General features: G+C 47.2%; 1 protein-coding gene across 4 annotated transcripts in view; it reads left to right on the forward strand.

Annotated features, from left to right (window-relative positions):
• The first annotated feature begins 985 nt into the window (after window positions 1–985).
• Window positions 986–14,217, forward strand: part of NTF3 (neurotrophin 3) — a 66,296-nt gene continuing 53,064 nt past the window's right edge. For 2 of the 4 annotated variants that reach the window (XM_081005733.1, XM_081005731.1), the window contains exon 1: window positions 986–1,584. Coding sequence is in view for 2 of the 4 variants with exons in the window: in XM_081005731.1 (XP_080861857.1) it covers window positions 1,564–1,584 (21 nt within the window). In the remaining 2 variants the exon portion in view is untranslated. Of the gene's footprint in view, window positions 1,585–3,338; window positions 3,953–14,217 lie in introns of those variants that run through there. The other 2 variants (XM_081005734.1, XM_081005732.1) reach the window with 2 other exon arrangements.

Genomic DNA, 14,217 nt, shown 5'->3' on the forward strand with positions numbered 1-14,217 from the left:
AGGTCACCTATTATGAGGAGTTGGGGGCAGGTATTGCCCTCACTGCAGCAGCGCCAAGAGCAGCACTTTACTCTCCCTCCCAGAAGTCAACGACAACTATTCAGTTTTATGGGTGAATTTGAAACAGGTGCATCTAGGGACTCCATGTGTGGAAGCAATGATTCTTCAACATCAACTTTGTTTGACTGGTCATGTTGTGCGGATGCCTGATTATCATCTTCCAAAGCAGCTACTATATTCTGAACTTAAAAATGGAAAGCGTAATGCTGGTGGTCAACAAAAGAGGTTTAAAGACTGCCTCGAGGCAAATCTTTAAAAATGTAGTATAAACACCAACAACGGGGAAGCACTGGCCTGCGAGCGCTCCAGTTGGAGAACAGCCTTTACCAGAGGCGTCATGGACTTTGAAGAAAACTTGAACTCAGAACGCAAGGGAGAAACGTGCTAAGAGGAAGGCACGCTTGGCAAATCCACACCGTGATCAACTCCCACCCGGAAACCAATGTCCCCACTGTGGAAGGATGTGTGGATCCAGAATTTGGCCTCCACAGTCACTTACGGACTCATTGTTAAAACCGTGTTTATGGAAGACAATCTTACTCAGCTACGAGTGATCGCCAAAGAAGAAGAAGAAGCATGCTAAACAAGCAGCCTGCCCTTAGGTACCCAAACAGTGGAGTCTGCTCCTATCTTTAGATCCCTGTCCTGGCACACCCTCCCCCCCATTCTTGCAATTGATTTTTTTACCATCTTATTAAAATGTTGGTCTTGCTTCAAGTATTTCTGCAGCTTGCAAAGCAATCTTTCAAAATGCTGTAGACCCACACCTTTCAAAACTGTTTGTAAAACAAAATAAAATAAAAGATTTGTAGTGAGAGGAACTTTTGGGAGGAACCCAAGCAGTAAGCCATTTCTTTTCATTTATAGCCGAGGAAACAGGAAACACGAGTTGTCTCCCTTTTGCAGAGTTGTGAGGAGAGACCCTGCCTCCCCCACCCCCACCCAGGGATGCATATTTGGCAAGATTAGGTGTTGCGTCTCAAATTACAAGGCGTTGATCGCAGGAGGCCACAGGCACCAGTGGAGAATGGCAGGAACCTTTCCAGTTGCGAACAATGCAAGTTGCTGGTAGCCAGCCTCTCTGCAGGCTCACTGATTTAGGATCTTCTCTTTACTGCCTTCCCTTACGCTTGGACTGAGAGTGCCCTGGCGGCCACAGTTTCCCAGGCTGTGAGCACATGTCAAATGGCTAACCTTTTGGCTGTCCATATTTCTCAGGACAAGAGCTGCTTTTAATTCTAGCATTTCCTGCAGGAGTTTAAATGCAGGAGTGAGCTGCTGCGAGCATTACATTTTTGCTCCAAGCGAACCATTTTTTTAAAAAAAGTTGTTATTAATGTTATTATTATGACTACATTCTGGATGGAAGATGCAAAGTGTTGAGTGGATAAATTTCTGTACAGACTGGAGGATAAGCAGACAACGACAGAAGAATAAGTTTACTTAAGAAGCATCAGTGAAGGAAGATTTCCTCCTCCGTGAAAGTCAACCCAAGCAGTGAAAATGATGATGATGATGAGGCAGGTACAATGTGTAAAAATATGGAGCGTAAACATTAATTCATTAATAGGGGGATATATATATATGCATGATTTATTATATGTGTATGCAATTTCTGATTGATATATGAATTATATTCAGTGTGTGTTTTGCAAAGTCTCAAAGATGGTGATTGTCAGAGTGTGATCTTCATTTTCAAAGGACATTTGTCACACCTTGGGCTATAGAAATGAGAAATTACTCTTGTGACAGAGTCATTTCTGACACTGGGCATCCTAAAACCTTAAGGATGAACCAACATTCACCTGTTTGATATCCATATGAGGGTGGGTGCTGAGAAGCTGGGGCTGCACATGAAGCAGACCGAACTGATATAATGCTCAGCAGTAGAATGAGCTACGGTTTCATACTACAGATTTGGGGTGGCATTTTCAAATGTTCCCTATATAAAAAATTTCCCTGACAATAGAAAACTGGCATAAAGCTTTTAGCCCAGATGTCTGCCTGCTGTGCTGGTGTTTGTTTCCATGGTGTTTGTAGCATAGGGAAACAATAATAATAATAAAAAAGTCCTCCATCTGAACTGGTGGAGTCCTTTTTACCATCTCATAATCCCCTGCATGTGCAGATGTGAACAACCATCTAAGCGAAACTATTTTAAGCTTGTTGCTTATGAAAAGTGCAAAAGTACAGGCAAGGAAATTAAACGGAAGGGTAGGCAGAAAAGATCTACTGACGGTTTGCTTAGACAATATATTATTGCAGTAACCATAGCACTCTCAGTGTACTTGAAAGGGTAGAGATAAGACAAAAAGACTGATCTCTCTCACGAGGAGTCTACAATCTAAATGGTAAAGAAATGGATAAAAGTTTTTCATGGAAGAAGGAAGGAAAGTATGCTGATCCACATTATTCTGTAAGGATGCAAACTGCACAAGCTTTCTGTAGCATCAACATTTGGGTGGGAAAGTTTGCTCAGAACAAATCGTCCTCTGTGACCTCAAAGATGTTGGTTGTAACTTGCTCTTCACGTTCTATTTTAATCTGGCTGAGGAAAGAGCACGCACACACACACACACACACACACTCATACCCGATGATTTAAGCATGTATAAATTTAGAGGGAGAATTAAAGAGGCATGCAAGCTAAAATTACCATCTCCATTCTTAGTGAGATAAATTCAAGGAAAAATGAGGCGGCAAAGTGGCCTTTGCTACTGATGATGAGGAATTCACTCGTTTTGCACACTCCATTTTCATAATGGGTTCATCTACCTATAAAACCTTGAACATTTGCCTAGTTTTGGTGAAATATGTATCAGTAGAATTCATTTGACTTATAGGCATTAACAAAAGAGGAGAAAAAGCCAGCCACCAGAAGCTGAAATCTGATTTGTAAGAGAGAGTGAGAAAGTTTCCTGTATTCCTCTCACCCCTCACCCCCAATATTTTGAATGCTTTTATATGATATGTGCAGAATCCACCAATTTGCAGCCTCCCTGTGCATTTTTGTAGATGCAGGTAGGTACCTGTCAATATAGAGATGTTAAGGCTGCAATCCTATACCCACTAAAATGGAGGTAAACTCCATTTAATCTGATGGAACCGTTTTGAGTAGACTGGGGCTGTCAGTGGCATCTCTTCTGAGAATTAACAGTGCAAATCTAAGCATGTCTACTGAGAATTCGGTAGGGCTTTCTGCCAGGTAAACGGGCTCAGGATTGCAGCCTCAACGCTTGAAAGCCATGCTAATAATTCCAGGCTGCAGTGCAAGTCATTTCCTGGTAGCCTTGCACGCACGGGAGACGGGCCTCTAGGCTGCCATCCTGCACGCACTTACCTAGGTGCAAGTCTCCTGGGACACAGTGGGGATTGCTTCCGAGGAAACGCACCCCGGCCAAGCTTTGCTCATGCCAACTCCACTTCCCATCCTTGTAAAACATGCCAGTCGAGGGCTTGAAATTACTTCTAATGCCCGGGAGCGCAAGAGGAGCATCCAAACGCTGCCCCTCCCTCTCCCCCCCCCTAAAAAAAGCAGCCTGAGAAAGAAAACTTCGCCCCGAGAGTTTCTTGCTGGTGTTTCCCGGCGCGGATTTGCAAGGGGCCGGCGCCGGAGGAGTGCGCGGCAGCCAAGGGGTTAAGGCGGCGAGCCATCTGGCGGAGCGGGTTTCTTATAGCCGCGCAGATTCAGGTTCGCGGGCGCAGAGGTTGCAGCTCGTCTCTCGGCTCGTAGCCGTGCAAGTTGCGGGGGGCCCCTGCTGCTGCTGCTGCTGCTGCCGGCGGGCGAGCGCGCCTCTCCAAGGGCCGGATCCTGCGCAGCCAGCCAGCTCGCTCTCTTCATGTCGGCTTCCCTGCAAACGGCCCCGCGGATGCCATGCTCACTTCTGCCACGGTAAGGGGACGGGGGTCGCGGGAGGGAGGGAGGGAGGGAGGCGAGGAGGGGGGCCTAAACATCCCCACCCCACCCCACCGGCGCCCCATTCCCTTGGCCCGATGAGGTTGGGCCTCCCTCGGGCACGGGGCTTGCCTACTCGCGAGTAAAAGCCACGCCGGACTCGCAGCCCCCGCGCGCGGAGCTTCCCAGGTTGGGGAGCTGGGTCCTCTTCCGAGGGAAAGCGGGATGTACGCGAGGAAGTCTGGGGGGGGGGTCCCCTGGATTCTCTCCCCCCCAAGCTTTGGAGGAGACATCGAGCAAACTCGGTTCCTAACAAAAGCAGGCGGGGAAGGAAGACGCGCGCGGGGGATTCCCCCCCGGCCACCCCCCTCCCCGTCTCTGTTACTCCAGGTAACTCCGATTCCCGCGGCCCGTTCCAGGTGTGGGTCGTCTCCTCCCTCCCCTTTCTCGAAGGCGGGGACACCCCCCCCAAAAAAAAGTCCCGCATGGCGCAAATCATTCTCCTCTCCGGGAAATCAAAGGCAGGCTTTGCGCGGCCGCGGGTCGGCGGAGTGCGCCCCGTCCTCTGCGCGGGTGCGGAGGGGGAAGAGCCCCCCGTCGGGGCGCCCGAGGGAAAGCGCGCGAGAGGAGCCTCCGCCTTCCTCCTCCTCCTCCTGCAAAGTCGCCGAGTTTCTCGGGAGCTTCTTCGGGAGACGCTCAGCCCGATGGCTTGCGGGCAGGGAGAGGCGGCGAGAGGCGAGCGCAATCCTGACATGGTTCGGATACTTTTCAGATCCAGCCCTTTAATCCTCCCCGTTAAAATAAAACTAGGAAAGGGCGAAAGTTGGTCTGGATCTCGAAATAGCCGGGAGATGGAGAGAAGAGCGGGGGGATGGGGGGGGGGACGGGGACGGACAGACGGACGGCAAGATTTGGGTTTGAATGTAGTTTGCTGGCGGGCGGCTTCCTCGGTCACTTTGCGCGCAGCTATTTGGAGAGGCGAGCAGCGTTCCCAGCGCCTGCGATGCGGAGGCTGCGCGCTGCGCCCGCGAGCTCCCTCGCTGTATAGCAGGGGCGAGGCGCGTGCGGGAGAGTCGGACTCGATGGGTGATCTTAGGTAGCCTGTATCTCCAGAGAAGTCTTCAAACCCCCCTCCACCGCCCCCAGCATCCAGGCAGTTGGGGGAACCACGTGCGTGCAAGAAAATGCAAGCTTTGCAAAAACAATTTTTTTTATATATATATAAAAACACCACATTCCAGGGATCCAGCTGCACTGTTGCAAAACCACAATAATGCAACGTAATCTGTAATCTCTAAACACGCCTCTTAGGGAAGAAGCGGCAATTTGGAAGAGCAGTAAACCCTTTTATAGCCTGAAGTATTTCAGGGTATATGTGTATGTGTGTCTGTATGTTGAATCTCTTTCCCGCTCCCAAAATAAATCAAAATTCTCTGCACATAAAAAAAAATGGCACACCTGGGAAAAGATTAGGCTGAATCCTGTTCCCTCACCTGCTCCTTTTCTTTCTCTCCCACACACGTTTTTGTGTGTGTACAGGTCTGGTTTTCTTGTTTCTGGCAAGCTTTTGCTTCCTGTCTGGAGCGGTGCTTTCCCGACTCCGGGGAAGCTTTGCCACTGGAGTCTACTGACCTCATTATCATTATACTACCTGCAGAAAGTAAATAAGGTTGGGTTGTGGTGTCTGCCCCAGCTGATGGTAGCCTAAAGACAGGAAGACAGTGGCAGGAAACTACAGGTGGAACCGATTCTTGCTGTAGTTGGGGCTGACATGGAAGCAAAGTGAAATTGGAGAGGTATGGTGCAAATCTGGTCTGGAGCATTAGCTGTCAACTTACAGATTTGAAAATAAGGGACCAGCAGCCTCGAAAATAAGGGATCAGTCGCCAAAATAAGGGATCAACAATTACTTTGATAAAATACATATTTTGTTGCATGCAAATGGCTTTAGATACCTATTAGGTCCATAAATCACCATATAGCATATATTCAACACAAAAAACAGCAACAATTTGTTGTTGACAAAGGACAGCTGGACATAGAAAGGGCCCCGTTACCTTCAGTAGCTTATTTAAGGGACATCATCAATAAGGGACAGCAGCGGGACATGGCGCTGGGCTAAGGGACTGTCCCGCCAAATAAGGGACGCTTGACAGCTATGGTCTGGAGGTTAAAGTGAGCAGGTGTGCTCACTGGCATCCACCATACAGGAGGGACACACTTTCAGACTCGAATGTTTTGACACTGCTGAGAATGCTATCAAGGGAGGTTATAGCACTTCCAAGAGGTTCTTTGGGCTCAGGCCTGCGCGGAGCGTATCTTAATGTCCCTTCTTAATGTTCAGTGCTAAGACAAGCCACGGTTGTTTGCTCATGAGGGACAGCTTTCCCTGGGCATTAGTTCTGAGAGCAGGAGGGAAGGTGGGGGTGTGGGAAGGCTAGGATACGGAGGAAGGGTGGTCTTCTTTGTAGTAAAAGCACTTAAAAGATCTGTGCAAATTTCCCCTAGGCGTGGGGAACGAACAGTGAAAGGAATGGTCCATGCTTGTAATAAAGAGTGGAAGGAAACATTGAATGGAAAGAGAAGGTAAAGGCAACTGGGGAACAAAGGTTGCTCGCATGATATATAGTGTTAGGTTCTAGTACTGAAAATACCTTTTTTATTTATAAACACTCACTCGCTAATCCTTTGTTCCCCACTAATATGCAGAGTAATCTCTCCTTGTTCCTTAAGTATGCTCTGGAAGCATATAAACCAGTTATTATCCTGATTTCATTTCAACAGTGTGGCCAAAGCAGGTATGAGCTGATACTTTCTGGGGCCACATAGGCATAGTAACATTTAGATATTAACTTGAATTTTAAGATTCTTGGACGTATGTAGCTATATATGCTCACAGTAATATAAATATGCAAATAATAAAAGTTATTTATGACTATGTAAATAATATGACAGCTTTTAGTAGCCACCAAAAAGAAAGCCTTCAAGACCTGATTTATGCTTACAGAAAAGCCCAGTGTAGTCTTCTGGGACTGCAGCACTGTGTGTGTATGTGTGTGTGTGTGTGTGTGTGTGTGTGTGTGTTTGTAGCCCCAACTCCACACAAAGCTAGTAAAAAAGAAAATGCACTAGATAAATTGACAGACTGTCATGTCTCCCTGACATGACATTAGTTTTCCAGAAGCAGGACATTATTTCGGATGTAGGAAAATGTTCATTCTTGTGATTCTCTCACTTAAGTAAGGACCTGGAATTCTGAAGTGGCATAGTCTTTTTCCTGAAGATATGGAAAACCCTGGGGGAAAAGTGTCATGGTACCTTGGAAAATAATAGGCATATTTTATTCTTTCATGCAGTGACCTATTTCATCAGGTAATTCCATTATATTCAAATTGCAGTGAATTGATTTGCAGACTTGAGTTGGGGTTCGCTGGATGATAAAACCAGTTAAGGAGTAATTTTGAAGATAGAGGCCTGCAATGCACCTCACTGCTAATCCTAATGGCAACATTGCTGCATCAGTCTGAGAGCCTGTGTGGTATGGTATCTGAAGACTTGAATGGCAGAGATCTGGGTCCAAATTTCCAGTTAGCTACCAAGCTTACTGGATGACTTAGGCAGGTTGCTATTTCTCAGGCTAACCTACCTCATAATATTGTTATACAGTCATACCTCAGGTTACGAACGCTGTGGGTTGCACGTTTTTGGGTTGTGGACTGCGCCAAACCTGGAAGTACCAGAAGGGGTTACTTCCAGGTTTCGGCGCATGCGCAGAAGCGCCGAATTGTGTCACGCGCGTGCGCAGACGCGGCGCTTCAGGCTGTGAACGCTGCGGGTTGTGAATGTGCCTCCCACACAGATCATGTTTGCAACCAGAGGTATGACTGTAATGGATTCTCTGAAGAAATGATGGACAAGAGGCTGTTTGCAGGTGACCTGTGTTTAGAGGGACACACAAGGCTGCAAATGGCATTGTGTTGTAAGATGTTTGTGGTAATAATACAGGGTGTAATAAAAGGATATGGTGGTACTGTAGTTGATATCTGAGGATATAGGCCAGCTGCAGTTGCTTTTAGAGATGGTGAACTCTGGCAAAGTGTGGTAATTGAACAAGGAATAATGTATTGCTTCACCATGGAAGTATATTTTAATATATTTGCGAAGGAAGTTTGTTTGGTGATAAACAATCACTAGTACTGGAGAAGAAGGAACAAAGGGCCAAATGGAAACTTGGGCTGGTATTTAATAAGGAAGAAAACATGAGGTAAACTGGCTATGATGTCAGAATATTTTCCCATCAAAATGTGAAGGTAGAAAAAACTGTGATGTTTAAGTGCAAAGAACTGCCTTGATGGAACAGACTGTCCATTTAGCTGAGCATTCTGTTTCTTACACTGACCAGTCAGATGCTTCAAGGAAGATGATTGCCATTTTACCCCCTGCATTTGGTACTCAAAAGAAGACCACTGCTTCTGAACATGGAGATTCAGAGTTAGGTATCGGAGTTATCAATGAAGGTTGCATTTTCCGTGAATTTTGTCCAGTTCTTTTTGTAAGGCCATTCAAAGCAGAAATCATCTGTCTGACAGTTAAGATGTCCCCAACAGGATCACTAGTGTGGGAAGAAGCCATCATCGTAGAGGGTCATCTAGTCCAACCTTCTGCAATGCAGGAATCCGGTCCACAGCTGTCCCTGGGTGAGCTCAAACTACCAAGTTTCTGGTTAACAGCCGGACCCACTGACCCTTTGTGCCACAGAGATCTGAATGGAAGCAGCTTGTACGCTGTTGTTGGTAACATATGAATTGCCCCAAATCTAGTCTTTTTCATGACAGATTTGTGTGAGTGATAAAGTATAATATTAAAATTTCACTGCAGTGTGCTTCATCGAGCATTTAACACATCTATCATCTGTATACAAAATAGCTCAAAGTAGTGATTGGTGTGTTGGACTAGGACTGGGGAGACACAGTTCAAATTTCCACTGGCCAGTGATGCTCACAGGGTGTGAGTATGAGTCTGTTACTCTCTCTGGCAGCTTCATCTACCTCACAGGGTTGTTCTGAAGATAAACTATAGAGGCAGGGACAACCACGTATGCTGCATACAAACATAATACAGTGGTACCTCGGGTTACATATGGTTCAGGTTACATACGCTTCAGGTTACAGACTCCGCTAACCCAGAAATAGTGCCTCGGGTTAAGAACTTTGCTTCAGGATGAGAACAGAAATCATGCTGCTGTGGCATGGCAGCAGCAGGAGGCCCCATTAGCTAAAGTGGTGCTTCAGGTTAAGAACAGTTTCAGGTTAAGTATGGAGCTCCGGAACGAATTAAGTACTTAACCCGAGGTACCACTGTAAAACCCGAGGTAGCCTGGGTAGTAGATGGTGAACTAGAAGCTAATAGCTAGACGATATATTTACTATCTCAGCCAGCTGAAATTGGAGGGACAGGAATGTTTTGTAGGCAAAAGGAGTCAAATTTCATGGAAAGATGCAGAAAGCCCACTTGAGAAGTTTTGCTCATCCTGTTAAAATGCCCCAGGCTCCCCTCAAAATCCCTTCAGTTGCTTTGCTTGAATCCACCCCCTGCAGTTCATATCAGAACTTGCTTCATTGGCAGCCATAGTTCTGTTCAGGAGGAGCAGGTACTGGGTTTGAGGCACAAAGTTAAGGCAGTAATTTCCAAACAGTGTGATAGGGCACACACTAATAACTGAAGGGTCTGGCCTAAAGGTCTGTCGCCATCTTGCATATTTCCACTGTGCTGCTGGTCAGAATGGGGAACCCCAGAGCAGCATTGATCCTCGCTCTCCTTGCAGTGATGTTGTCCCAAGGGAGCCATGGTATTCTGTGAGGCAGCTTGCGTTGCACCTGACCAGTGCAGTGGAGTCCCAGAAGCACCCTCACTTTTCCAAAAGCACTTGAGCTTGGATTGAATGGAAGGGAGAGCAGGACATTAAGAGACAGTATTACGTGAGCTGTCTTGAAGATGCAAGGAGAATGCCTGCCTATTTCCAGGGTGGGGTGGGGTTGGGGCAGAGCATAATACTGTAAGAGTTCACCATGTGATATCAGGAACAAGAATCCAAACCACCGAAGTGAAAATGTGCAACTCCGTTTCTTGATTTTGTTGTTTAGTCATGTCTGAATCTTCGTGACCAGAGCACGCCAGACACTCCTGTCTTCCACTGCCTCCCGCAGCTTGGTCAAACCCATGTTCGTGGCTTTGAGAACACTGTCCAACCATCTCATCCTCTGTCGTCCCCTTCTCCTTGTGCCTTCCATCTTTCCCAACATCAGGGTCTTTTCCAGGGAGTCTTCTCTTCTCATGAGGTGGCCAAAGTCTTGGAGCCTCAGCTTCAGGATCTGTCCTTCCAGTGAGCACTCAGGGCTGATTTCATTCAGCGTGGATAGGTTTGATCTTCTTGCAGTCCATGGGACTCTCAAGAGTCTCCTCCAGCACCATAATTCAAAAGCATCAATTCTTTGGTGATCAGCCTTCTTTATGGTCCAGTTAACCCGCAGATTTATGCTTGGAACCTGCTAGTTCAGACCAGCGTGGCGTTATTAACAACAGACCACTTAATAGGCTGCTGGGAGAGATTTGCAATGTATTTTGAGGGCAAAATCCCCCGGATCTGTGCCAAACTGGAAGCCACAGCTAATAGACGTCCTTGGAGCACTGACTAGTTACAGACTGTGGTATCAGTTTCGGTTGTTGTGGATGCTTGCAGAAGTAAGGTCAGATAGAAGCCCTTTTGATCCATTCCCATAATGGTTGATGAAATCTAGTAGGGTAGGGATTGATTGATTGAATGGATGGGTCTGTGGTTTAGTTCAGGCATAGCAAACTCTGCCCTTCAGATGTTTTTGGGACTACAATTCCCATCATCCCTGACCACTGGTCCTGTTAGTTAGGGATGATGGGAGTTGCAGTCATAAAACATCTGGAGGGCCGAGTTTGCCTCTGCCTGGTTTAGTTAATGCCTTTCTATGGGAGGGATTTATGCCCAGCCCTCCCTGGGCCCAGAGGCTTTAGAAAACTACTACCCAGTCTTTAATATTCCCTTTCTGGGTAAAATGAGGGGGTGGGTGGTGGGCAGCCAGCTGCAGGTGTGCATGGAGGAAACAGTTTATCCAGACGCATCATCACTTGGTTTCAGGCCTAGTTTTAGCACCGAAACAGCCTTGGTTACCCTGATTGATGACCTTTATCGGCAGAGAGATGCAGGGAGTGGAATCCTGTTGGTTTCCCTTGATATCTCAGCAACTTTTGTCACCATTGACAGTGGAATGACGCAGGTGGTTGGGAGTTTTGAGGCATGATGCAATAGTGGTTCCACTCCTACCAGCCCCATCCCTTCTGGAAAGTAGCTCAAGGGGCATGGCCAGATAATAATGGTTCATTTGGAGGAATTCTACCAAAACCCACATCTGCAAGGGGCCCCAGATGCTTAGCTTTTTAAATATATAATTTAAGTCTCTAACACCACTTTGAGGTTTTTTACAATCACATGAAAGAATAAATAACACCCCCCCCCCCAAATCATGTCCACTTGCTGTCATGGCTGGCAATGTCAACTCCTCCTTTAAGCAGGCAGGTGAGAGGACAAAGTAGTCTGTATAATGCAAGCTTCTTACTCCTTCCTTCCCTCCCCACCACCCGCTTAAAGCAGGAGCCTGGAGCTGCTTCAGATAGCACTTTTGCCAAATGCTTTAAGAGAGCCCCATTGCTCAGATGAGAGTGCGTAGATTGTCTTGAAGAGCTTTGCAGAAGCATTCTTTGAAGCAGCCTCCCTTCTGTAAACATCGCTTGAGCAATGTTTACAGGAGGGAGGGGGAAGCTGCTTCAAACAGTGATTTTGCAAAGGGCTTTCAGACAGCCCCCTGCACTCCCGCTCCTGTTTGAAGCTTCAGAGGCTCACACAGGGGTGCGAGCGCTGTCTAACCTTGAAGGAACTGCAGGTTCCCAAGCGCCCAAAAGCTGGAAAACCTGCGCAAGGGATTTTGAGAGGTGGGTGGGGCCTCCCACCTGTCAAATTTGGCCTGAGAGGCCAGTCCTGATAAGGATCTGGTCTGTGGAGCCAAAAAGGATCCCCACCCCTGTTATGAAACAAAATGTGCAGGCAGCTATGGGATGAGTCAGCCTGGCTGTTCCCCACCCACCCCTATAGGTGCTTTTGGCCAATGAGTGAAAGCAGAGCTGTGATTGACAAGTGAGTTTTTTAGACACTGGGCTATAGGAATCCCTCCCTGGGGCACTAAAGAGTTGCTTTTTCTTCCTTCCTTCTAGTGCATTTTTCTTTCCTGCTTCCAATTCCTTTTATAATCCTTGCAAAATCTGTACTGTAGTTTGTCCTCCCTCCCTTGCTAGCAACCAAGATTTGTCTTTCCTGTGGTGGGCTTGTCTGAAATCAGGTGCTCACTAGAAGCTGTTTTCTGCAGAAACTACTGCACATTAAGTACGGACGGACGTTAAAGAACCTCCCCACTCAAAAGCAAATCAAAGTGTAAACTATCTGCCAGAGATTTATACATGTTCCCTGTTGTGCAGGAGCTAAAGTTCAGGCGCTCATTAAGAATTCAGTGTCTACAATAAAATAAAATAAAAACATTTTATAGCATTTAAAAATCCTGATAATGATCTCCCATTAATGGTTTTGCTCCACAAGTACCCTTGCCTGGCAGGGATGTGTTCTTGAATGATGATAATGACTCTAACTTGCCTAGATGGAGATCGGTAAATATGTCTGGGTTTCAGAAACCTTTGAAACCAAGGCGCCACCTGCGTCCCAATATAGGTATATAGGTACTATACAAATGTAAGACTCACACCTGTTTCTCTGCCCAGTTTTGCCTTTGGCTCCACTTACCCCAGACATATGGGACACAGGTGGCACTGTGGGTTAAACCACTGAGCCTAGGACTTGCCAATCAGAAGGTTGGCGGTTCGAATCCCCGCGACAGGGTGAGCTCCCATTGCTTGGTCCCTGCTCCTGCCAACCTAGCAGTTTGAAAGCACATCAAAGTGCAAGTAGATAAATAGGTACCGTTCCGACGGGAAGCTAAATGGCATTTCCGTGCGCTGCTCTGGTTCGCCAGAAGTGGCTTAGTCATGCTGGCCACATGACCCGGAAGCTGTACGCCGGCTCCCTTGGCCAGTAAAGCAAGATGAGGGCCGCAACCCCAGAGTCGGCCACGACTGGACCTAATGGTCAGGGGCCCCTTTACCTTTACCCCTGACATGTAATTCCCCCCAACTGGAAGGTTGGTTATGCGCATAGCTGTCAACTTACAGATTTAAAAATAAGGGACCAGCAGCCTCGAAAATAAGGGATCAGCAGCCAAAATAAGGGATTTTCCAGGCACAGGTATGTTCAACTTCTGAGCCCCTCTGAGCCAAAGGCAGAAAGCCCAGCCAGCAGCCAAACGAAACCTCAAGCAGTGGTTCCCACAGCGCAGCAACCCAGCAAAGGGGATGCAGCAAGGAAAACCACCGTCACCTCTCCGCTGGGAAGCGCTGAGCAAAGGCGAGTCACCAGACAACGCGGCCGATTTGATCGGCACAAGGCATGCAAGCTCCACCCCCCAGTCGTTCTTAGACTCCTTATTGGGTGAGCAACGCAGCCAAGCAACACAGTTGGAGCCTCCCTCCTCCCTGGCCGGCAGGCAGGGAGGGAGAGGAGCTGCTTCCTTTGAAACGCGGGAAATTTAAGGGACATCATCAATAAGGGACAGCAGCGGGACACGGCACTGGGATAAGGGAGTTTCCTGCCAAATAAGGGACGGTTGACAGCTATGGTCATGCGGGAATGCAGTCCTTGGGCTGAGAAAAATGTCCCATATCCCTGCTCTAGCAAAACAGTAAGGTCTGGAGGTTCCATAAGGAACTACAGGACCGGGATAATATGGGGTCATGTCTGCTAGTCCCAGATACTTCATCATTCCCACATAGATTTGGCCCTGAAAGACCGAGGGAAAGGTGGGCCCATGGAGGATAGAAGCATCTGCTTGGCTTCCAGTTTCCCAGCTTTGTGGAAAGAATTGGCTTGAGCCAACATGAGAGACGCTTAACGCTCATCTTAAATTGGCAGTGTTTTTTGTTTGTTGGGTTTTTTTAGCTGTTGTTTTTTAAGGAAATTTATGGAAATACTTGGCTTTGTTTAGTGTGTAGGGGGGGAGCTCAGGTTGGCTGGGGTGTTTTGGGGTGCAGATTTTATTGTGTAGTTTCCAAATTTTGCTTGTATGCCTCAAACG

The sequence above is a fragment of the Podarcis pityusensis genome, assembly GCF_964106645.2.
Source record: "Podarcis pityusensis genome assembly, chromosome: 5".
Taxonomy (NCBI): Eukaryota; Metazoa; Chordata; class Lepidosauria; order Squamata; family Lacertidae; genus Podarcis; species Podarcis pityusensis.